This window comes from Centropristis striata, chromosome 16 (genome assembly GCF_030273125.1).
Source record: "Centropristis striata isolate RG_2023a ecotype Rhode Island chromosome 16, C.striata_1.0, whole genome shotgun sequence".
Classification (NCBI taxonomy): domain Eukaryota; kingdom Metazoa; phylum Chordata; class Actinopteri; order Perciformes; family Serranidae; genus Centropristis; species Centropristis striata.
This window is the reverse complement of record NC_081532.1, coordinates 9,930,765-9,954,591: the sequence shown is the minus strand read 5'-3', so window position 1 is coordinate 9,954,591 and position 23,827 is coordinate 9,930,765. Positions and strand designations below refer to the sequence as shown.

The window sequence follows — 23,827 nt, the reverse complement described above, 5'->3', positions numbered from 1 at the left end:
TTTTTGCAACATGAAGGCATTATTCCGAGAAAGTTTCTCATTACTTTGACTTATAGTATCTTTTTATTTTCATCAGAAGGTTAAGTTTTCATCATGTCTTTTTTTTTTACTTGTAGAAAAGGGCCTCCACAGATTTTTTTAAAAAAATGTTTAAGGGATAAATTATCACAGCTCCTCAGCTTTGTCAAACCTTGATTTATAGTGCTTTTCCTCGCCACTATGAAACAATAACATCTGAACGACAATGATAACAACACCAAATAAACATTTAAAACCAGGATCTTTATTAATATTTCTGTGTTAACATAAAAAAATATTTCATTCAAATTTAAAAAGCAGCAGGCGCTCGTTCAACATGAACTAAAAACAATCACAAAAGCAGCCTTGCATTCATGAAATAAACATGCAATCACTAGTAGTGGCGGTCAAAGGCAGTGTGTGAAAGTGCTGTACTAAAATTAAGACATTTTATTTTCTTCTTTTGAGTCTAAAAAACAAAACAAAAAAAATTACATTTTTCAGTCCAAGTGTTTCTTGACAAACTATGGCTCATCTTGTGGAAACTTACATTTAAAAACTGGGATGTTTTAATGAGTTAAGGTCTTCAGGGGGGTACATGTTACTCAGTCTTAGTCCTCAGCAGTTTGATGCTGACCCTTCTTCTGTGTTTGCCAAGTCTGTGCCATGGTCTTAAATCTTTCATCTACTGCACTAGTATTTCCCTTTGGACACAATCATCTACCAGTGTTGCTTGCAGGAAAGTTCAACAGATCTAAAGGTGTGAGATGTTGTGCTCCCATAGCTACTTCTGACTGGCAGGGCTCTCACCAGCACCTTAGCAAAAGAGCAGAGGGAATCATGAAAGGCCGCTGTCCCTTCACAGGCGGAGAACAAAAGTCTGAAGCTTGCCGAGTCTGTGCAGAGGCCGACTGAGGAACAGCTTTGATGGGTTGTGCAGTGGCAAATTCGAAAAATGGTCGAGAGCAAGAAGTCGTCCAGATCTGCCTTTCCTCCTGAGTAACACACTGACAGATGTGACAAAAACACTGAGGTGATAACAGGAAAGATGCTGTGGTGTTACTGTTGTCATGTAGCTCCCTCTACTGTCTGCTGTGACACCTGCAGCATATCCAAGTGGCTCTGCAACTCAGCCACAGGCAAGGGGGGTTTAAGACTCTCTGACTGCAGCTGGAAATTCTCTATCAGCTCCTGAAATGACATGGAAATTGAGAGAACAAAGTGAGCAAGAGGAAAGCGTCAAAGGGGTCAAATTGCTAGTTAAAAAAAAGGAAATTTTCAAAGAATACAAGATGACAAGAATGCAGTGAACCCTCACCGCTGGCAAGGCCAAGTTTGTTAACTTCTTCCAATGAGATGTGACCTCTTCCTCGCTCAAGACTCCTCTGTCAACCAGCTTTCTTACCAGGAACAGGTAGTTTTTCCACTAAAAAGACAAAGACAGGCATTACAAAAGCGATAGAAAAAAAATGTCAGAACATGTTTTGGAGAACTTTGGAGGTGAAATATTGGAGCGTGCTCAGGTCAGGGACCTTTGTTACATGTCCTCTCTTTCATCCCTCCTTTCCTGTCTGTCTCTATACTATCAGCTGTCCAACTGATGCAGAAAATTCTAACAAATCAAACAAACAGGGTTTATGTTTTAAAGAATATAAAATATATGTAATAGGAAATTAAAAATAATAATAAAAATCAAAGTGAGCAAAAGGCAAATTTGGAGTGCCATCTAGTGCTCAGTAGAAAAACATGAAAAAGACTCAGTAGAAAAAACCTTTAAAATAAAAATTAAAATAAATCCAGGAGATCATCCCATAACTATGTCAGATCACTTTGTAAAGAGTCCCAAATATCTGAGTAAAAGCATTCAAGATTCAAATATTATGCTTTGTAGTCAGATTAGATGATGGAGCCATTTTGGGTGTTTTGCTTTATTGTAAATCAAAACAGGATCGTAATGTATTTGAATGACGAAGACAATATATTTTATGTTAAAACGAATTGTTTTTGTAAAGACATGCTCCAAATTTGAAGCATTCTGTTTTATTAAATTAAAACTTTAAATCAGTTTCAGAGGCAGCTGAGTTGTTTAGCTAAATATTGTTTGTCGAGCAGCAACAGTGAAGTTTACAACAGCAGTGCCACAATATAAACTCATACATCTCTCTGCAAAAAACATCTAAACTGTCTATAAAATAAGCAGTGTTTCTGACATCACAATCCTGAGTGTAGTGTTTAAAGAATGAAGAGCACAGACATCAGTGGTGTCCTCTGTCCTCCTCCCTCTGCTGCTGCTGTGATTCACTGCCTGCAGGTACAGCAGGCAGAGGGAGGAGGGGCTGCTTTGTCTCAGCCAGCAGATAAGTTGACAAGAAATTTCCATATTTTAAGATATGTGGCAAACTAAGAAAAAATGTATATAGAAAAATTATGTAGACTACATACAGATAGCTTTCATTTTAGCTTGTTTATAGCAATGCTATATTATCTGAGTGTAACACGGAGCAGCAGTGGATGAGAGACGACAGACAGAGAAGATTCAAATATAATTTTACTACATGTTTCAATTTGAATGCTTGTTGAACAGGTGCAAAAGCATTGTTGAAGGACCTCAACATGCATGTAAATATACATATGTAAATATACAAGTGGTAATAAATAAATCACACCAGACTAGGGATGGTCGTTTGGAAGAAGCCTGCCAACTCGAGCATCTATAACGTTGATGATCAATTAATTGATTAATCGCTATGTTTTTTTACATACCTAAGTATGTATAAAAAAATGTAAAGGGGGAAAAGAGACTTCCTGTCAAACGTAAAAGCTAATTCAAGTGAGATTAAACTGTAAAGATAACGTCAAGGAGTTCAGTGTTTTATGTTTTAGCCCCTGAAGAGGCATGAGGTTAGTTTTCACAGTAATCTCACATATTTAAGTGTGTTTTGTGTTTCATTAAGTTTTGGATAAAATTAAACCTAGTAATTCATGCTAGCAAGGTTTGATAAAGTAAGCTAGTTTTGCTGAAATTTATTCTCCTGTATTTCTGTGTGTTTTATAATTGTTATTGCAACTTTCATTTTGCAAACTGTAGCTGTATCCAACTTAATTCTCAGCTCATTGGCTTATTCACGTACGGCTGTAGAACTGAACGCTCAGCCTTTTTTCGGTTCAGTGAGTAATGATACACAGTCATAGATGAAATAAGAATTATAAAATACACAGATCGATTGAAAATTCCACGTGATCGACCAAATTCTTAACGACCATTAATTGATCATCCAATAATTATTCCCATCCCATACGTCAGACAGTTTAAAAGCACAGATAAAAGAACAGGTAATGCCGGAGTCTATTAATCTTGCAGTATTTAATAGTATAGCTGTGAGGCCTTTTTAACACTGGGTTGCGGTAATCATTCCTACTACTACAACTGTTGCTTTAAGTCCCATAAAGGACCCTGCACATGCAGCAGGTAGAGAGGTATTTGAGGTGAATGTCCTCTAAAGACATAAAGCTAGATGTAGTTGCAGTGGCATTAAAAAACTTCTGTATCAGTCATAGCAGCAGTGGTAGGTGTACCTCTGTGTCGCTGGCCTTCAGCACAGCGGTGACAGTGAGCGGGGTGAAGAGCAGGTGGAGCGGGGCGGAGGAACAGCAGTCCTCTTCCCACAGCTCAGCAAGCTGCTCCAGCAGCGATCTGACAGGAGGCTCTGATCCTGAACCAGGACCCACAACCACCCCGTCACCTCTGCTGCACCCTGACAGAGGCAGTACCGGCAGCTCTGCAGACACTGAGGACACACACACACACACACACACACACACACACACACACACACACACACACTCAGGTATCTTATACATCAGCTAGACTTTGTTGCCATCAACAGGCTTACAGTAAAACAGTTCTGCATGTCATAAAGACATCCCAGTAAATAACTCTATTATTCACAGACTTTTCTTACCCAGTTTGCAGGCCAGCAGGACAGTAGAGTTCAGAATCATCTGCTCTGACACCACAGTTATGAACTAAGTGAAGAGAAAAGAAGAACAGAGAGTGATGAATACTGGTGAAACAACAGTAAATCCAGCACCAGAGTGGTTTTTGTTTTGTTGCACTCGTGTGTCTGACGTACCTTCCTGCAGGCCAGCGTGTCTCTGACTCTCTGCAGCAGCGTTTTGACCTGAGAGCCAGTCAGCAGCTCCTCGTCAGTCCTGGGGCCGACTGCAATGCTCAGCAGCTCCTTTATAAAAAACAAAGACAGACGCTTCACTTTTACTTCGATGAAAACCCCAAGCTCTAAACAGAACAAACAAAAGGGCTATTTTGGCAGAATTGCAACTTCCCCTGCATGTATTTGTGTTTGCTCTCATGCAGGCTTACCTTGAGCTCAATGAGGATGTCAGAGGGCAGTGAAGCAGTGTGGTTGCAGTGTGGAGGGCAGGATGTCACTCTCTCACTTCCTTGTTTCCTCTTGGGAGTGGTCGACTGCTCCGGGGTGACCAGCTCAAGCACAGCCCCCTCCACGTCCTTCGAGTTGGGAGCCACTGGGCTTCCCACAGCCTTCCTCACACGATCATACCGGCTCTTCCACTCTCGTCTTATCAGGGCTGATGGTGAGAAAACAGAAAGGAAATAGATGGTAATCTTAAATCAGAGCACTGATTTTTTTATTCTTTTCATCTACAATGGCAATAATGGGCTTAAATGTAGTATCATTGAGTATCATGTATCATATGCATAGTTTTAGTAAGCAGAAACACCAAAGTCCTTGTACATTTAATCAGTCCAGTACGATAAGAATAATGAATAAAAATAAATGCTATACTCAACATCATCAATGGCATTAATCAATTTTTTACTTTAGATAACAGAACACTTTGTAATGCCTTCATGGAGGCCAGTCGCTATCTTTCAATGTGGAATGAAAGTAAATTTGCCTTGATATCAACATAGGGATCCACTGATCTGATATGCCAGACCATATGCCCAAATATCAACTTTATTAATGCTGCATTCATCTAGTGTCACAAAAACCTGAAAAATTAGGTCCCAACTGGGAAAATTAACGTGAATAGCCCCTTGAGCAAAATAAGCTACATTCAGCCAGAGTTAATAATGAAAATTAGAACTTTAAAAAGTTATGGGACATTTTTTTTGCCTATTGTAATGTGAATGTATTGTGGAAAGGCAAATGTGCTGCTGTGGTTCCTGAAATATTATTCTACTCTGGGTTTGTATTTCCTTGTTTTCTTTTCCTTTTTTAGCAATTTTTTTTGGTTGGAAACTCACTTGTGACCAATCTAAGGGACATATTACTGTACTGTATAATACCAATGCTGTCTACTCTATTGTTGTTGGGTTTTTTTTTTTTTTACATGAAAACTAAGTAAAAGGTTGAATTACAAAAAAAGCTCCATTCATTCAGTTACTATGGGCCACCAACTCTGTTTTTAGTGTCGTAGCTTTCCCTGCCCTGAAAAGAATCAGTTTCATAGTATGTTTTGTATTGAAGCATTGAGTATTTACAAGCATGGTGCATTAAGAAGCTACCTGTGATGTTGGCAGAGAGCCAGCTGCAGGCTTTTTCTGTTGCAAGACGTTTGGTGATGTTTTCAGATGTGGTCAGGACCTGCAGAGGGAGTGAGATATAACATGAGGGAGCAACACACACGCACGCACGCATGCACGCACGCACGAACGCACGCGCGCACACACACACTTTTGCATGGTGATTTTAGCAGGACTTACAGCAGGAGAGGTCTCATCGGGGAGCAGAATTCGTATGGCTTCAGGACTCTTCTCAGAGCAAAATCTGCAAAAAAACACAATAAGTTTACCACACAGAAGGAAAACGCTAATGGTTTGTCACCAGAGGCCACACAATACAATACCTTTAGCATATAGTCTGTTAAAAAATGAACCTGGTACTAATACCATCTTAAATTTATGGACTTAAAGGAAGACAATTTCACTGGCTGCCTGTAAGAGAAGCTGTCGTACCTGGTGGCTCTTGCCAGCGCCTCCAATCCTGCGACACACAGCTGAGCACAGATGGAGTCATTCAGTTTTGAAGGATTTGCGTTGGACGACTTCAGCCCTTCCTGCAGCATCTTCTCACCTCGGTCCACCAGCTCACTCACTAATGTGGCCCTAAAAGATCCCGAAATAGACATGAAGACACGAACATGTACAAAGCCAAAAATCCCTTACATACTATAAAAACAGTTTTCTGATACACAGGGTGGTGAATTAACACCAGTGTTCGCCTAAGTGCTGGTAAATTTGGACTGCTGAGCTCTTTAGGAAGGCAACCAACCAAAGTTGCAGGTTGATCAACTCTTATTCTGAGAGCTGGTGAAAGTGAAATAAAGAAATGTGAAAGATGCAGTTAATTTACTGCTCCTGTGCAGAGCCAACCACCCCCCTGCTCTGTGATACTCACTTCATATGCTTGACGGCGTTGGAACCAACTCTCTCAGCTACAAACTCCACGGTGCGACGCAGCGACGGGGGCTGGTTATGAAAGAAGGCTTGCTCCAGGTCCACCTGCCACATTTAAGGGATTTGTTAAAATACTTACACAGAGGCAGTACAGTGATGTCATCCCACATTTCACTCCACCGCCTCTCTCGTCCACTCACCTGCAGTTTCTGCTGTGATCTGTTGGCAGCTGGCGTATCCCTGAGCTCAGCAGAAGTGGGGGTTATCTTGCGGATAATTCCTCCACTCTTGGCTGCGCTTCCAGACACAAAGGCAGCTAGGAGCTTACGGAACTCAGCTGGATCGATCAAAAAAAAAAAAAAAAAAGGCAGAATATTGACACTGCTTAAACAAGGGAATATTGGTTTGGGATCCATCTGTAGTGAAGTTATATAGTCCAGTTAGGCCTGTCATGGTAACATTTTTTAGGCCGATATATTTTCCTAGAAACTATCACGATAAAATCATTGTATCGATGTTGTTTTAGTTTATTTAACAATATTAGAGCACAATAAGTACATCCTTTCCCACAGCAATGAATTTAAATCTCAAGAATATTAAACATTAGAAATGAAATGTTGAAAATAAATATTAAAATATCCTAGATAAATAAAACATTAAAAAGTAAACTACAACCAAAACAAATAAAATAGACTTTCAGGCTCTGTTAACAAAACATTTCAAAGAGATAATCATTGTGTATTATATTATTTCATTATTAAAATAGCATATAAACAGCTGGAACAGCTGCTTGGGATATTATTTTTTTTGTCAATTCGTACTGCCTGTCAAACATTTGCAGCATTACTTTAAATGCAACACAAACAAGCACAAAAAGTATAGTAATTAGACAGGCCTAAGTCCAGTTGTGATTTAAGCTATCCATTTCCTGATTAATAGCCTTTTACCTCTTCTATAGAAAAAACTGCACTACACTCCTATAGAAAATACATTTAAAAATTCAAAAATGTGCTCTTACCCCTTGTAAATAACTTTTAAAAAGTTGCTCTGATGTTTTTATGAGAAAAATACATATTTTCTGTATATTTAATGCTAGGGATCATGTTTTTCACAATCTGGGATAAGTCAATGATAAGCAGCAACACTGATTTTGATAATACAGCAGCAATAACCAGGAAAATTGCATGTATAGGGCCAAAATGAAGAAAGCCAGAGCTCTAGACTAAAAGCCTGATATATTATAATGCATGATTTTATGCTGAAATGGCTATGGGATCAAAAATTGTGGTTTTAATTTAAATGGGGAGATTTTTGTCCTGGAGGGTCTGAGTGTTTGCATTTTGGATGAATTTCATTTTTACCGCTTTATTATTATTATAATTTATAATTAAGAAGTCAACAATCTTTCTAGTGCAGCATAAGGGTTATAAGATGTGTTTTTACTCACCAAGAAATGGACAACATGTATAAAGAAGCTGTTGATCCACCAGAGGAATGCAGTCCTATGAAATAACAAGACAAACTTCAGTATAAATGAAAAACCAGCAGTGGTCATTTTATGGACAAATGGCTACTTTTATTAATTAATATTTCACTTACAAGTCCTGCAGCAGTCGTGATGTCGTCCTCCAGCTTGGCCACCTCGGTGAATTCATTGGTGAAGAAAATGTCTTCAGGAATAACTGGGATCTAAGTTAAATACATCAAAAATGAATTGCATGTAACTGTGGTATAAAAAATCATTTGACTATCAGACAGAAAAACATGAGCTCTGTGGGGTTTTTGAGCTGCAAACAGTTGTGATTTACTACTCACTACTTACAAAAATAACAAATTTTAACAAGTGGTGTCTCACCTGGAAAAGCCACCCGAGCACAGAGACCATTAGCAGTTTATTCAGGTAACACATTTCTCCACATCTGCCCAGCAGCATTCTCCTACAAGCAAACAAAATCAAGATTTAACCTCATTTTTCAAAGAAGAGAAAAACTCATGTTAATTACATTTTTAAAAAAACATGGAAAATGGCTAGATATAAGCTCTTAAATGTAATAATTATTTTTGTTGTTATCATCTACCGGTTATATTATATTTTTTTCCATGACTGTATATTTGTATGTATTTATCAGATTTTTATATTTATTTTTAAATGATGTATAAATTGTTATTATCTTTATTCTATAATATTCATATTTGGTATTTCATTAAAATAATTTTGTTATATTGTATTCATATATTTTTATTTTTTATGTATGTATATTTCACAAATCTTGAATCTTATAAAATAATGGCATTAATGCTAATTAATAAAAAAAACGAATAAAAATTTAACACTTTTAAAAGAGAAGCTTACGCATAGAAAAGTACAAGTATAATTGGAGTTCAATTGTGAGTATATGAATTCTTAAACCACTAGAAGTGTTTTTATACGACATTTTTAAACAGTCTGTCCTTTATATAACAAATGTTTATGGAATAAATGTAAAGAAATGAAGACGGACCTGTACAGGAGAAGCAGCGTGCCTAAAGCAGTTCTGTAGCAGAGCAGCAGAGGGCCGATGAAGTCCAGCATGGAGAGGAACTCCACCAGCCAGGGCACGGTCAGGATGGTGCGCCTCCTTTTCATACTGTTGCTCAGCACGGCACACACATCCAGCACTGGAACACTCTAAGGGAGCAAGAGATTGCTTTATTAAATTATTTTTCCGTATATTTATCTGGACTAAAAAAGGAAGCATCTTTAAGTTTCCTTAGATCGACACAACACACCTGCTTAGAGGAAAATAGTTTGGCTTTTACTTGCTATGATTTAACAGCACAAGAACAAATTTATAAACATTGTTTTTCTATCCTCACCTTGCTGCGCATGGCGATAGCAGTCTCCTGTATCTCCCTGGAAGGCTTCTCAGATGTTTGATATGGCAGAAAGGAAATGAATCCCAGAAACTTAGCCAGGAGACGAGCGAGGAGCAGCACTGAGGTGAACCGCTGCTTCTCATCCTGATGAGGTGGAAGAAACAGAAGGACAGAGGTAATATTGAACTATTCATTAGAGGTGTGAATCACCAGAGGTCCAAGGATATGATTTTATCCCGATACTTGAGTCACAATACAATATTATTGCGATTTTAAGCATTTTTGCAATATGGTGAGTAACGCTATACAATATATTGCGATTTAACTGTTTAACTGCATTTTGTGTCCACAAAATGATATCAATCAAGAATTGTTTTGTCAAATAAGAGAAAATCCTCAGTCTATTCATCTCACTTTTTATCTTTATTCTTTTTATTTCACCACAATGAGTCAAACCCACAGACTGACCAACAACGTATTCAGTCAAACTGAACTAACTGATATCAAACATGTAAGAACGACAACAACTATTGCATCATTTTTTCAAACTTTCCTCAACTTTAAGCTTCACTGCTCTGAATTTTTTTGAATGAAACATATAAAAAGACTAACTTTGCAGCGTTATTTCGACAACTCCCTGACGCGCTAAATATCGATACTTGGTGGCCATGAATCGATATAAGTACTACACTATGCTGTACCTAACAGTACTATACCTCTACTGTTCATGCTAAAATATTTAGCCTACTGTAAAATTAGCTTGATACAAAATAAACAGGGCACTTAAAACATCCCTTTGACTCAGGTAGTTTACCTGCTGCTCCATGTCGCCATCTCCCTCCTCCTCCACCTCCCCGATGGGAGCAGGAGGACTCAGGATGGACACCTCGTCCAGCTGGAGGAGCTGCTGACACAGGCTGTCCTGCAGGTGCTGGTTCAGCTGGCAGCTGGGACACAGTATGTTAGAAATGTTAGATCACAGAGAGACACTAAACCTTATGCTTTAAAAATGCTTAATTAGGCTCAAAAAGGGCATGAAAAAAAAGTTCAGAAAGAAAGATTATCACTGTTATGAAAAATGAAATTGCTTTGATTATCATAATGAGGTGTTATCAAAATAATTTGGGTTCATTGTTAATTAGGGGATTAAAACATTTTAAAAACCAGCTACACCCTTCATGAAATGTGACCTTGGACATTGTCTTTTACTATATTTTTTTTATGATAAAGCACAGTGTGTGATATTTGCTTACCAGCTAGCTGTCTGCAGGAAATCCCTGAAGAACTCCTGGTGGCCAGGGAAGGATGGAGGAGGGCAGGGGCCGACGACTCCATCAGACTGAATGAGACGCTCCTCAAGACGCTTTAGACGCCCCAGACTGTCAGCTCCCAGCATGCCTAGCAGGTCGGCATCTGGAGTGTCCCCAGGAGAGCTGTTCACACGGGGTCCTTTACACATCTAGATATAAACACAGGTGGAGTTATTGTGCCAACTGTGTCAAATATGCCACACCCTGCCAGTGGGTTTCAAAGGCATGTTTTCTTTTAAAAATAGATTAGTAAAATCACCAAAATTACTCTATTACTCTACTTTCTATCATAGTTTAAAACTGTAAAAATAGAAACTATCACTAGATTTTCAAAAGTTTGATGGTTCAATCATGTGTGACGAACGCTTCAATAAAAAAAAAATCTTAGCTAGATAGATGTATTTTCTTCCATTTTTTATGACTTATCATTTATTATATTTTTATAGAATAAAAATAAAATGTTTGTTATATTATGAATTATGAATATATTTATAATTTTTTTATATTTTTTATTTTTAATATTTTATTTTTATCTCTTTTTATTCTAATATTTATTATAAAAGGTGCAGGACTTATATACTGTGCTAAAAAACGAGGCCACAGTGAATAAAATGTGACAGGAGCAAAAAGACATCCTGAAACAGTTTGGGATTTACAGGGTTAAAGGAGAAATATTACCAGTGTAGATAAAAGTAAGTTTGACATTTTAATGTAACATCTGTAGTGTGAGTGAGGAACGAGGTGCCACAGTCTACCTGAACAAGCTGCTTCAGGAAGAGGCGAGCAAAATGGGAATGGTTTCCTGCAGAGGTCAGCTGACTCATCATTCCTCTGAAAAAGAAGATGCAACAATGAAACGTAAATAGCAAAACTACATCAGGTATTTTTAATGTTTAAATTATACCTGACCCATAAACTAAATGCCAGACTTGCCTTATCCTGCTGCCGAGAGCAGTGTCAAAGTTCCACCCCGGTTCTTTGTGAAAGTCCTCCCATTCTCGTAACACCTCGTAAAAAATATCCCTGAGAAAAGAGCAAAAACATCAAATGCTAAAGTGATGAAGATGTCTAATTCAGGAGTTTCTTGAAGTTCAGAGGCTATACTTTATAATCACTATTGAACTCTCCGAGTCTAAAAGTTTCACACAATCTTCTGCAAATTTAAAATTTCACACAGGTTTTTACTGGGCATGTAGTGAGAGGACGGCTGTTCAGAAGAATAGAGAAGCTGTGATATACCTTTGTTTTTTAAAGGTGTGGAAGGCATGGTTACTGTTGAAGTTGGACCGGTTGTCTGTCGCCGGCTGGAATGGGACGGAGTGGATAAAAGTGGAAGCTGAAGGAGAGAGCTGGAGCAGGTGGAGGAAAATAACACATCAATTAAAATAATTGTAGGAAAGTATTGACAGATTCTGAACATTTTAGTGAGGACTTAAAACAAAAATTCTAATAAGTAAAAGTAGGTGGCATCTACGAAATGTTTATTAAACATTAAAAGGGCTGCAACTAACAATTATTTTTATTACTGATTAATCTACCAGTTATTTTCTCAATAAATCGACCAATCGTTTAGTTTACAAAGGGTCAGAAAAATAAACAAAATGCTTGTGAATGCCGGTGAAAGAGTTTTGTTGATATTCCGGACTGAGGGAACTTTACTACTGAATGATGTTGCATGTGTGTGGTTTTTACTCAATTTATTTTCTTAATTTTTATACTTATTTCTTTTTTTTTGTATGTTTGTTTTTTTGTTGTTGTTTTTTTAAGTATATATTGCTCTTAATTACCTTTCAATGTATGCACATATTGTCTCGCAAAATTGTTTCACTTTAACTATTTTTCAGTTTTGTTATCTGTATGATCTTACGTGTTGTGTCTGTTTTTGTTAAGTTGGGAAAAAAATAAAAATAAAAACTGCATGGTGTATTTGTATGAATATTTCATTATATTGACTTACCAATAAGGATAAATAAAGGGATAACAAAGCATTTATAGCAGTAGGATGCGTTACAAGTGTGTTACCTTGGCTGTGCTTCCGTCCTGGGCCTGAGTCAGACGGTCCCTGAGATCCAGAGAGAAAGACGCCACCCTCTCGTTCTCTGCCAGCAGACGCAAGGTACACTTGTCCAAATGAGCGAGCAGCCTGACAAGAATACTTAGTTAGAAATCAACTCTGGAAGAGCAACATCACTAAATTATGTAGCAGTGTGCTGATATATTCCTGTAAGTTAACGTAAGACAATTTAGGAAAGATGTAATTAAAAAAAAACTCACTGAAATTGATTCTCCAGAACCTTCACTGCAAAATACACACAGTTGTGTACTGGTCTCAGGTAGCAACGCTCCAGGACTTCTGAAAATGAGCGGAGGGAGAAAAAAAATCTCATATTCAATTTCAACTCAGACCAAAGTATGAAAAGTCCTAATATTCACTGAGTGTAAAAAGGAATTACACACCTGATTTGACTGAACACAAACTTTCTTCTTCATCATCTTCATGAGTGTGAGGAGACCGTGACGTTAGCAACTGCACCACAAAGAAAAGCTCCAGGAAAATGTTTGGAACAAGGTTTTCTGTAAGACATGATAACAGAAAAGTAATTTTCTTCAACTGTAGATATATATTTTTTTACTTCCTACATCATTTTGTCTACTTACTCGAAAAGCATGTTAACTGCAAACTTGAGGTCTGACATCGTTATTATTTACTTATACTTATTTTCACTTTGCCTTTTTTCGCTTAATTTAATTTATTTTTACATTTTTTATTGTCCTTTATTTATGGATTTCCTCCCTTTTTATATATAAACAAATAGACCAGGCGGGGTACAACAAAATAAAACACAGAAAAAGTGCACATATGCATGTTGATCTGTAAAAGGACTGAAATGTCCACAAGTGGGTTGAGGGTCAAAAATAGAGTCCATAGAACGAAGTCCAAGTGAGGTTGAGAAAGCGCCAAAACAAACGCGAGAAAAACTGAAATCCTGGCAGATCAAAGATCAGTTCAGTACAACTCTGATATAATTAGTTCCCTGGTTGACACCTCTCCCTCTAAATATGTTCAATACAGGGTGTGCAGATCTTTAAAAAATTGGGTTGGCACTGGACATAGTATAAGAAATATTTTCAAGGTATAAAAAAGAAACAATTTAATTTTGCCATTTTTAAAGCAAGGATTGCACTCTCTCTGGATAACCCTTTTTGCTGTGACCATACCAAACATTAAGGATTGTTGTAATGCTCAGTTGGAGCAACCCATACCAGAGAGACTGTCAGATTAGTTGTCTTTAAAAAAAAAAAAAAAAGACAAAAGACAAGACTTTCCTCCACCGTTTTGGCACATTAACACCACCTTGTGGTCACTTACCAGAAATGCAGGTACAGTACAGCTCTGCCAGGAGATCCAGTTCCAGGGAGAAGGTGACTTTGGATGGTTCAGGACAGGGAGTCTGCAGATCTGGTGTAACTTTAGATCCCGTCCTAAGCCCTGACTTGGTCGGGGTGCAAGGGTCCAAAGAGGACGGCAGAGGAGAACTGACCTGCTGAGCTCGCTTTGACCTAATAACAAAACATTTCTGATTATGAAACAGCGGAGATGAACAGCAAAAAACAGCAGAGGCTGGTATCAGATTTTGTGACTGGGGTTGTGCTTGATCAGTCAACAAAACTTCAGCACCAAAAATAATAGTCACTTAAAGGCATTGTTAAAATTATTGTTTTGTAACACATTTAAAACTACCTATTGACATAATGTAAACTAAAATTTAATGTCCCCCTTGTCAAATCAAAATGCTTTAGAAAAGCGAGCAACCTACTACTGTTAATAAACAAGGATGCTTCTTAACAATGTGATAGTTTAAATTGTGCTCAATGTTGACCGTTTTCTGAGTGTTTTCTTTCAGCAATTTGTCTAACTTCCGTTTCTAACTTCTGCTTAAGCATCTGGGAAATACGTGTAGAAATCTGTAAAATAATACCATCATCATTACAAGTCTGTAAAATATTAATTACAAAGTCTTGTTTACATTTCTACAAATCCCTATGGAATACAGCAAGACATAATCCATCTATAATGTAGAATAGCAACAACAGAAGGCATAAAGCAATGGCCAGGACAAAAGTATAAACAAATACATTTGTGTCACCTTTTCTTTCACTCCTCAAACTGTTACAGTAAAGAGTCAACTTTGTGTTAGAGTACGTATAATGATAATGCATGTGCACTTACTTTTCCATCTTTAGAAGCTCCCTCTCCTCCTGAAGGCTCAGAGGACTCGGCACTGTCGATAACCCCTCAGGCGCCTCAACAGCTAATGAAGGACTAGAGGATTCGCTGAATGGGGTGGAGGTGAAGCAAGTTTTTGGTTTGGAGTGCGGCAGCTCTGCACTGACTGGTGTTGGGTTTATTCTTCTAGATGGTTTGGATGCCCTGAAGGATAATGGAAGCGGTTAGAAAGAGCTATAAAAAACATACCAAAAAACCACACAAGGTTGACTTTAATTTAACTTGAAGGACTCACGCAGGTGAGATGGGCGATGACCCAACAGGAGGAAAGTCCTCCAAGTTGTTGAAGTTGAGCTGCCCAACAGATGGAGGCGAAACCTGCTCACTAATCCTACTGCTCCCTCCTCCTCTACCTGATCTCCTCCCTCCGCTTTCCCACCGTCCAATCTCATCACTGTGATGTCCTCCACGCCATCCTCCATGCTTCCCTTGCCCCCCCACTGCCACGCTGCCTCCACTTCTCCTGCGGCCCTTCTGTGACTGGAAGTTGGGGCTATTCTGGAGGTCAGGAGGAGAAAGAATGTAGTCCCCCAGATTCATCCTCTGGCTGGATCGTCGCTCAGAGCCTGAAGGCCTGGAGGCTGGGCTCCATCCTGTACTGAAGGATGGACTGCTGAAGGCACTCAGAGAGTGAGACCCTGCCTGACCAGCAGCATCCCAATCAGATGCAGGTGACACCGAGGGCGCAGGAGAAAACAGCTGGACCCGGCTGGCACTCCGAGGACCAGCTCCACCACCAGCAGACCTGCAGCCCCTCCTGTCTGTGAGGCCCTGCGTCTGTGTAGCAGGTATGTGGCGGCTGGGGGTCTTGGCCGGCGTGGCAGGGCCATGAGTTAGTGCTTGGCTGCTCTGCTCTCTCAGGAAATTTAAAAGAAATGGGACAAATTCTTGTTTGTGAACTGTGGCCGCAGGTTCACTGAATGCCAGCCTCTCACCCTCCTGTTGGACAAAAAAATACACAACCAATGGGAAAAAATACAGTGATAATACAAAATATATAAAGCTGAAATTATTCAGATGATTACCGCTATGATGAACCCAAGACAGAGAGTAAATAGGTAAATAAATGTTGGTCAGCTTCAGGACATTTATGCAGAAAATAGCTTGTTGACCGAGCTAACAATGCGCGGACTCACATCCGCTAAACTGCACAGCCCTCTTCAAATAAATACAATAATAATCATAGTTGCAGACAGCTGTAAAAAACTATGTTTTAACGCCATTTCATCTGAAAGACAAGTTGTCAACGTAGCGTCTCGCATGGAGTCCATCCCATCCTGGCTAAAGCTAACCTAGCCCGCTAACTTAGCTCTCCAGCTAAAAGTTTTGTTTACAATCAGTTGTGAGCTATGTCATCTCATAAAACACACTATACAAGGGCGAGTGTGTGTCAGATGTCACACTTAGTGGCTCGGAGTCACTTCGGACCTTACCTCATCCTTCTTTAACCAGTCCGATACCGTTTTAACGTCCACTTTCTTGAACAGAACAGATTCCAAAAGAGCCGCCATTCTGCTAAGGCTGGAGGACTGAGTGGAGGGGGCGGGGCTAGCGAGTGCGCATGCGCGAGATGCGTAGCCCCACCACGTGTGCAACTGATAGAAGTAGACTATATAAATAATATAATAATAATAATCGTCACACTGTTAAAATAATCGCCTAAATCATTTTTTGTCAAAAATTTTTTTTTTGCCTAAATCATCTCCTCATGACGCCGGCCACCTATGGTAAAATCGCCTACATCCTCAGTTGATTTTACCCCTTTAAGATCATCACTTCTTTGACAATTTGCCACATTCATAGGAAGATATCAGATAAGAACCCAGCAAAGAAGAGCTAGAGGTAGATTGTTTTGTTATCAGTTTAGTTTTTCAGTGTTTTATTGTTGACACTTATATTGGTAACACTTTACTCTAAGGTGTCTACATAAGAGTGACATGAGCGTGTCATAAACATGACATGGGATGTGTCATGAACATTAATGACATTTTGAAGCAACATTAATGCTCATGATACTTGTCATGTCATGTTTCTAACAGGCTTGTGTGACTCTTGTGTAGACACATTCAACATAAAGTGTTACCATATCTTGCTTAAGTCACAAAGGCATGTATATATATATATATATATATATATATATATATATATATATATATATATATATATATATATATATATATATATAACCTTTGTGTCCTCTCTCAATTGTCAAAATTCCAGGTTAAAGAAATGGAAACCTTTCACAAGATTCTGTCTGCATGCGGAATGAGTATTTTATTTATAACCAGTTTATAAAAATAAAATACAAAATAATTTTAAAACAAAAAAGAAAAAGAAACACTGTACAAGGCATTGATATGATACAAATGATAGAATAAACATAAATAATTACAGTTATATACAATGCAAAACTCCCACTTGTTACATTCTTTCCTTGAGACTGTACAGTAACATTTCAAAACCATGACGTACATTACAACACAAAAATATCAACCATTAAAAAATCCTGACAATTGAAGTCAAAATGATGGATGGGCAAATTAGCAAAAGTCACAATAAATAATTTCTGTCAAGTATTTATAAGTTACTAACAAGTAATCTGATGTTATGACATGAGAAGTGTACCAGTGCACACCAAAGCTTTCATTAGTTTCACCTTTCAAAATAAAATAAAAACAGCTGGGTTTGTTCTGTTGGCCTTTGGATATCTGTAACCACAAATACCCGGCAAGCTACTATAAATATGACACTTTCTATTAGCAGACCACTTTAAAAAGTGACAAAGGAAATCTCTTCTGGAAGGTAACACTAGTACTACAACTTCACACCACTCATGTGCAATAATACTTTAAAATAAACATGAGAAGAAATCTGATTATCTTTTAAAACCAGCAGCACTGTTTAGTGTCTATTCCTCCGTTTCACAGAAGCCTGTTAGCGTATAAGTTATGGTTTTACAATAATTATTTTATTTAAATAATTACTTTATATTTTACAGGTATATATTAAAAGTCTGCACAACAGCGTTCTGAACTCTGAAAGCTTGAAATCTGTGAGAGTCGAAAGAGGGAGGATTCAAAGATTGATTGCTGGCGACAGGTAGAAATTACACGTCGTTGTTTGAGAGCATACAGTCATCACACTAACAAACACACCTTTAATGCTGCAACCCTGATTTTTTTTTTCCATTTCCAGCAGTCGATCGATAAATGGGCCCACGCATTCTCACAGAAAAACAGGGACCTCTCTCTGGAAAAAGCACAGCTTTGTAAGCACAAGAGTCTGAGATTTCAGTGGTGATATATATTGACCACGCTGACAGGCATGGTAGCACATGCCGTTTACACACAAGAGATAAGTGACAGGAAGGCTTGGCTTGGCCCAAATAGTGGAATGATCTCCAGCACAGACAAGGCTCAGTCATCCCTCGCTATGCACAGAGGGGCAGAGAGGAGACATTAAGGCGACTGACTGACTGAACGCTGTCTGCCTTCAGGATGAGTCATCATAGCTGCTCTGTGAGGCTCGCGTAGGTATCTGCAAGATCTGCATGAAACAGCACACTTTATATATCTACAAAGCAATGTGCCCATTCAGTCTCTGCGCGCTCCCATGTTTGTTATCGCATCACAAATCAAACCACATCTGCAAAATCTATCAAAATATTTGGCAAAGTGATTTTTTTTCTTCGTTCATGTGTGCAGCTTTTTCGACTGAAGCCCTGAGAGGCAAGTAGGGGGAAAAAATGGAAAAGCGAAGCCAATGTTGAAGTGCCTTTAACCTGCATTCTTTGTTATGGCCAGCAGGGGGCGACTCCACTGGTTGCAAAAAGAAGTCTGTTTGTATGTATTGATTTATTATCTCAGTAAACATTTTCTTAATGAGTTTATGGTCACTAGTGTCAAGTGTTCTTCAATGATTTTCATTTGCATGATTTGCATTTTGTAAATTATAGACATATTTATAGTAAAATGGACATAAGCAGGGTATGCTTTAGGGTGCGGCTACCTTGTGATTAACAGGTCACTAACAGTGTACTGTGTGTTTTGGTCTTTTGGTCACTTAAAATGTCTTTTTCAATGTTCGTCTGGACTAAACGATACTAAAGAGTCAGTTTGTCGGATTGGATTGTCCCTTGCTAATCAAGCTAGCTAGCTAGCAGTAGTTTACCAATATGGCAACAGCTATAAACCAAGATGGCAAGTGACTATGTCCACTTTTTCCTTCAGTCTATGGGCGATCCATGTTTTTATGTCTGATCTAAATTATTTTCTCTCCAATGTGCCTGACTAGAACTGGTGAAAAGGAAACAGAATTATTTTTCATAAATCTTGCTAAATCATAATGTTTTAGTGTTTAAGATTTTTTTTTGAATGATTGATTTAAGACATTTTATACCAATTTAGGCCTTATTTTTCAATAAGTGAATTTAATACATTTTCAGACTTAAAGATCAACAAGAAACCTGAACTGTAAAACAAATTTCTTTGCTGCTAATCTTCTAACGACATGACACTTAACTAACTCAAAATAACTCAATACAAGCACCTTGATTTAGGAGTGCAAGGAGAAAAAAAATAAGCATAAGAATAAATGGTTTAAGTCCTATTCAGAAAATGTAGTAGAGGTGCACTTTCGACCTCATGTGGCCAAAATGAGTATTACAACAACAAACATTCACCTGACAAAACTTGATTTGCACCAAAACTGACAACCAAAAGTAAAAAGTAAAAATAAATTCAAACAGATGAAAAAAATGAGTTATTTCTATAATAATTATCATTCACTACTTTATGCATTTTACCTATTCTTAAGTCACAAACAGAGGAGAGAAAATATTTTAGATTAGTCTTAGAAAATGGATCACCAGAATTATTTTTCTCACTTGCATCTCAGGGCTTCTGTATATGTCTTATTAGAGGCCTGATGGCCATTTCTTTCAACTGATGTTTCCTATAATACAAGTGCTTAAAATGCAGCAAAGTCTATTCTCCTTTTTCGCTTTTGTGCATCATGTCAGCTAGTTGCACTAGTAAAAAATACAGTCTCTCATATTTCAGCAACACAATCATCCCAAGTCAGTGCATAAGCGCAGAAAAAACTCGCCATACATCAGGTGGGAAGAGGAATAGTGAAAGAATATCAAGATGGGTCGGAGAAAATATATAGATCAGAAAGGTAATGAAGTCACTGCTAGGTTAAAATCTTCACAAGATAGATGCCGTGTGATGGGAAGTGCTATGCAGCTTTTTACTCAGTAGTCGTGTTTTCTCTGTTGAGCATGCAAAGAGTAGCATTGGAAGGAAGCTGGAGTTATCTTACAGTATCTTACAAGCAGAGGAGTGGGAGGAGGAGGTTGTGGAGGAGATTTCAGTGAGGAATCCTAACTAAATCAAACACAAACAATACTCTGATTCCTTTCCCTTGTGCACAAACATACTGTATGTCGTTGTATAAAAGACATTCTCCGGAGCAGGAGGAGCAAAAAAAACCTAAACATTCTTGCACATGGAAGCATGGAACATCATTTTGGTGTGAGAAATATATTTACATATGGCCTCCATTTTTAATAACATTTGACAAAATGTTTTTTGAGGTCTGAAATTCACATTTTTTTCAATGTTTTATCTCCAACACTGACCTGGTTTACAGGGCAGTTAAGAAGGGTTTTACCTAGAAATAGGATGGGAATTGAGAACTTGCTCCAAATGATCTGATCCATCGGAATGGTATGGCTTTAATCTTAACATTTGTTTTTGTCAATGCAGGCATGTTTTTTTGGCAGTTGCACATTACAAAACAGTGACTTCACACTTGTGCATCTACACTGCATTTTTTTTCTTTGAATAAGAAAACCTAAATGATTTGGGGAATTAAATTCTTTAGAAGTTGTGTTTGGGGGTACTGGATGGAAATCATCCCTCATTAATAAATATTTAATTTTTATTAATTATTTTGTTGTGTAAAAAATTCACACAATAACTCCTCTCAATTTAAGTTTCCTTCGAAAATACATTGCAAAGCCAATACCTTTTGGAAAAAAAATAATTGCTACAAACCATAATGAGCACAAAATAAGATGAAATGGGGAAAAAAATGTACTCCAGTGAATTACATAGGGATTCCATATCATATGTATATTTCTGTTTCTTAATTTATCAGTAGTACTATTCTGATTATATGAATTACTGAAGGGATCCTAGTACTTTTATTTTGTCTCATTATTTATATATTTATATATTTTTTTGTCAAATTATCTCTCCTTTTCTTCTTTATTTTGAGCATTTACTGTCGTGTCTTCATATCGTTGTGTTATGTGTACTGTTTTTAATGGATAAAAACAAATGCTATCCAAATATTCATATTAATTTCATCCATTCATAGGTGAAGACAGGCAGATGTTGCTACACTGTGTTCAGACTTAGCTGCATTGACACTGAAAACCTGCGTAAGCCTTTTTTCCCTGCACAAAAAAGTGATCAGGGATCAATAAGGGATACGATAAAGAACCAAACCAATAAGCTGAATCAGTAACTACATTGGCATCAATAACATCTTCTCAATTCCCATCCCTAAATACTTCCATTTTGTTATTATAAATAAAAGCTACTCAAGTCAGCTGTTGCTCAAATTGTGTTTGATTTACAAACATCTGTGTTGCTACCTTTTCTAAAAGAATACTGGCGAAAAGGGTCGTCTTATAACCGCTGGCACAAGTCTGTTTTTGGCTCCTTGTTTTTTTTTGTCTAATTACAAACAAAGTGAATCCTCAAGCTGCCCAAAGTGCCAAGGCACACGCTGAGACAAACATCTGTGTCTGAACATTACTCGTCAGTAATGCACCTTGTGTTGCTTCCTATTACTGCTACTACTGAACAGCTACCACAACCTGTAATCCCTCCAGTCAGAGGGACGTTTTGATTCCCTCTTAACGGCAACACAGTAGGCACAAAAAGGTGTGTGTCCTCACGCACTTGACATGATTGATTGTATAAAAGGGTCACTTTGGAGCAATCCCTTCGATTTAAACATTTAAATATGAGAGACACAAAACCATACATCCACTATCACACAGAAGAAGAAGAGGAGTCGTAAGCGTCGCTAAGCATCAAAATAAATATCTCAATAAATACAACTGTACACAAATTCTGGCTTTATGCATTCACATATAGCATAAAGTAAATATCATACCCTGCCTGCAATCTCCGAATGCAGAGGAGATTAACTGAGGTCAACCCCAGGCCAATATTTAATAAAGTTGTGATCAGCTATACTGATATTCCATCAGTATAATCCAAGTGCATTATTACCAGGGATAAATAAGTTATATTATACTGTGGTGCAGGATGCATGAAGATGAGTAAACAGGATTTATTTATGTGCCCACTGGCCCAACTAACTATTGATTTAAATGTTTTAGGTCTGCCTGCAATGGGAAATCACTGTTTAATTTTGCAGCCAGGCTATTTTGCTCTACAACATGATACTATAAATAAAACGAGGACCCCGACATGTCAGTGTCGGTTGTCTAATACGTCTTAAAGGGGAACTCCAGAGATTTTACACACAAGGTTTGTATCTGCTGCATCAGACTGTGACCAGTGAGGACATTCCAATAGAAAACAATGCAACCAAACTGATATTGTTGCATCACATTCAGTTAGGACATGGTGTTATGCTATTGAGTTGCATTATGGGAATGAAGGAACCAGCTTTTTGGAGCCTAACCGACTAAAAGTCAGGATTCTGCTCACAGATTTTGATCATTCTTTCCTCAAATCTGTTGCTTACAAGTCTCCCAACTTTATGGAAAAAGCGTAACTCAATCGCTGGAGTACCTCTTTAAGGCTGGGCACATAAATAAACAAACCCTGTGTGCAAATATAGGGAGAGAAGAGAACATTGGGAAACAGCAAGACAAGTTCAAGGTTCAGACTTACAGCGAAAAAGGGGGAAACTTAAACAGGAAGACTCAGGCTTTTATCCTGACTGCGGTCTACCCTATCAGAATAAGAGTCTTCCCATCCTCTGCTGTGGCAGCCCAACCCGGTGGGCGACTATCTGCCCAGCTTGCTGGAGCACTTGCCCTCTCGGCTGCAGACTTTTCCCCTGGACAGGTGGAAAGGGCCCGTGCGAGCCTGGCGGCTGCAGCACGAATCCTGGTGGTGTGGGTAGAAGCGGCGTGGAGGTGGCGAGCCGGAGAAGCTGGGGGGCGAGCGGCTGCGGCCCAGGCAGCCCCCTCCCCCGCCGCCACGGTGCTCGTGGCGGGAGGGCGAGGAGCTGACGGAGCGCTGCAGGGAGGAGGAGCTGCGTGGGGAGGCGCTGGAGCTGCGGTGGTGGTGCGGAGAGCTCGTCAGGCTGCAGATGCCCATCCTGGAGCCCCCGTGCTGGGCGGAGGAGCGGTGGTGAAGGGGCGAGCCGCGGGAACCGTGCATCAGCTGAGCAAGGCAGGTCAGCAGGTCTGAGTCACTGTTGCTGCCAGCTCGGATGCGGTAACGCCGAAGCCTGAGTGGGTACAAAAAGCAGAGCGGGTTATGAATAATAACCAAATCATATATTTAAAACAAGACATTTTCTGTGCAGGGAGCAGAAACAGAAATTGAAATTAAAACTTGTTTTTGAGGTTCAGCTACAGTCAAAATGCATTGGTCATATGTATTCACCCAACCTGACTGCTTTAGTGTATTATTCCATGGTGTTAATAATTATTAAGGCAAAAGAACAACATTTGTGTCAATCAACATGTCAGCAAACATAACATAAACTTCACATACATCTCAAATTTCACTATAGTTGCAAGGAATATGATATTGCCTGTGATCTGTCTGCTGAGAACAGCCTCATGGAAGGGATATTTGACCATTTTTAATTATATAAATAAACAAAATTTGTAAAAGCAAGTAATTTGTTGTT

The 23,827-nt window shown here is 38.5% G+C and overlaps 2 protein-coding genes across 2 annotated transcripts in view; both read right to left on the bottom strand.

The window, feature by feature from the left end:
• Positions 1 to 267: 267 nt before the first annotated feature.
• cdan1 (codanin 1) lies at positions 268 to 16,431 on the bottom strand. Its single transcript, XM_059353856.1, has 28 exons — positions 16,348 to 16,431; positions 15,150 to 15,853; positions 14,858 to 15,058; positions 13,997 to 14,187; positions 13,084 to 13,200; positions 12,901 to 12,979; positions 12,649 to 12,769; positions 11,866 to 11,975; positions 11,560 to 11,649; positions 11,382 to 11,457; positions 10,570 to 10,775; positions 10,131 to 10,263; positions 9,317 to 9,460; positions 8,962 to 9,128; positions 8,316 to 8,397; positions 8,060 to 8,149; positions 7,908 to 7,962; positions 6,661 to 6,797; positions 6,462 to 6,565; positions 6,020 to 6,169; positions 5,768 to 5,831; positions 5,570 to 5,648; positions 4,400 to 4,626; positions 4,152 to 4,259; positions 3,981 to 4,044; positions 3,595 to 3,806; positions 1,337 to 1,444; positions 268 to 1,209 (listed from the first exon to the last, which is right to left on the bottom strand). Exons 1-28 carry the CDS (start codon positions 16,423 to 16,425, stop codon positions 1,087 to 1,089), a joined length of 4,020 nt encoding a protein of 1,339 aa, XP_059209839.1. The 5' UTR covers positions 16,426 to 16,431; the 3' UTR covers positions 268 to 1,086.
• Positions 16,432 to 17,227: 796 nt separating this feature from the next.
• The window catches only part of ttbk2a (tau tubulin kinase 2a), a 28,386-nt gene continuing 21,786 nt past the window's right edge, over positions 17,228 to 23,827 (bottom strand). The window contains exon 16 of the mRNA XM_059353248.1: positions 17,228 to 23,419. Coding sequence (XP_059209231.1) covers positions 22,972 to 23,419 — 448 coding nt within the window. The 3' untranslated portion in view covers positions 17,228 to 22,971. The remainder of the gene's footprint in view (positions 23,420 to 23,827) is intronic.

Excerpts from the sequence above, each read along its gene's own strand:
- cdan1 (XM_059353856.1), bottom strand. The coding sequence starts at position 16,425 with ATGGCGGCTCTTTTGGAATCTGTTCTGTTCAAGAAAGTGGACGTTAAA. Across the intron at positions 15,059-15,149 it reads TCATCGCCCATCTCACCTGC|GGCATCCAAACCATCTAGAA; the intron begins GTGAGTCCTTCA and ends ATTATCCTTCAG. Across the intron at positions 6,798-7,907 it reads TACATGTTGTCCATTTCTTG|CTGAGTTCCGTAAGCTCCTA; the intron begins GTGAGTAAAAAC and ends TGATCGATCCAG.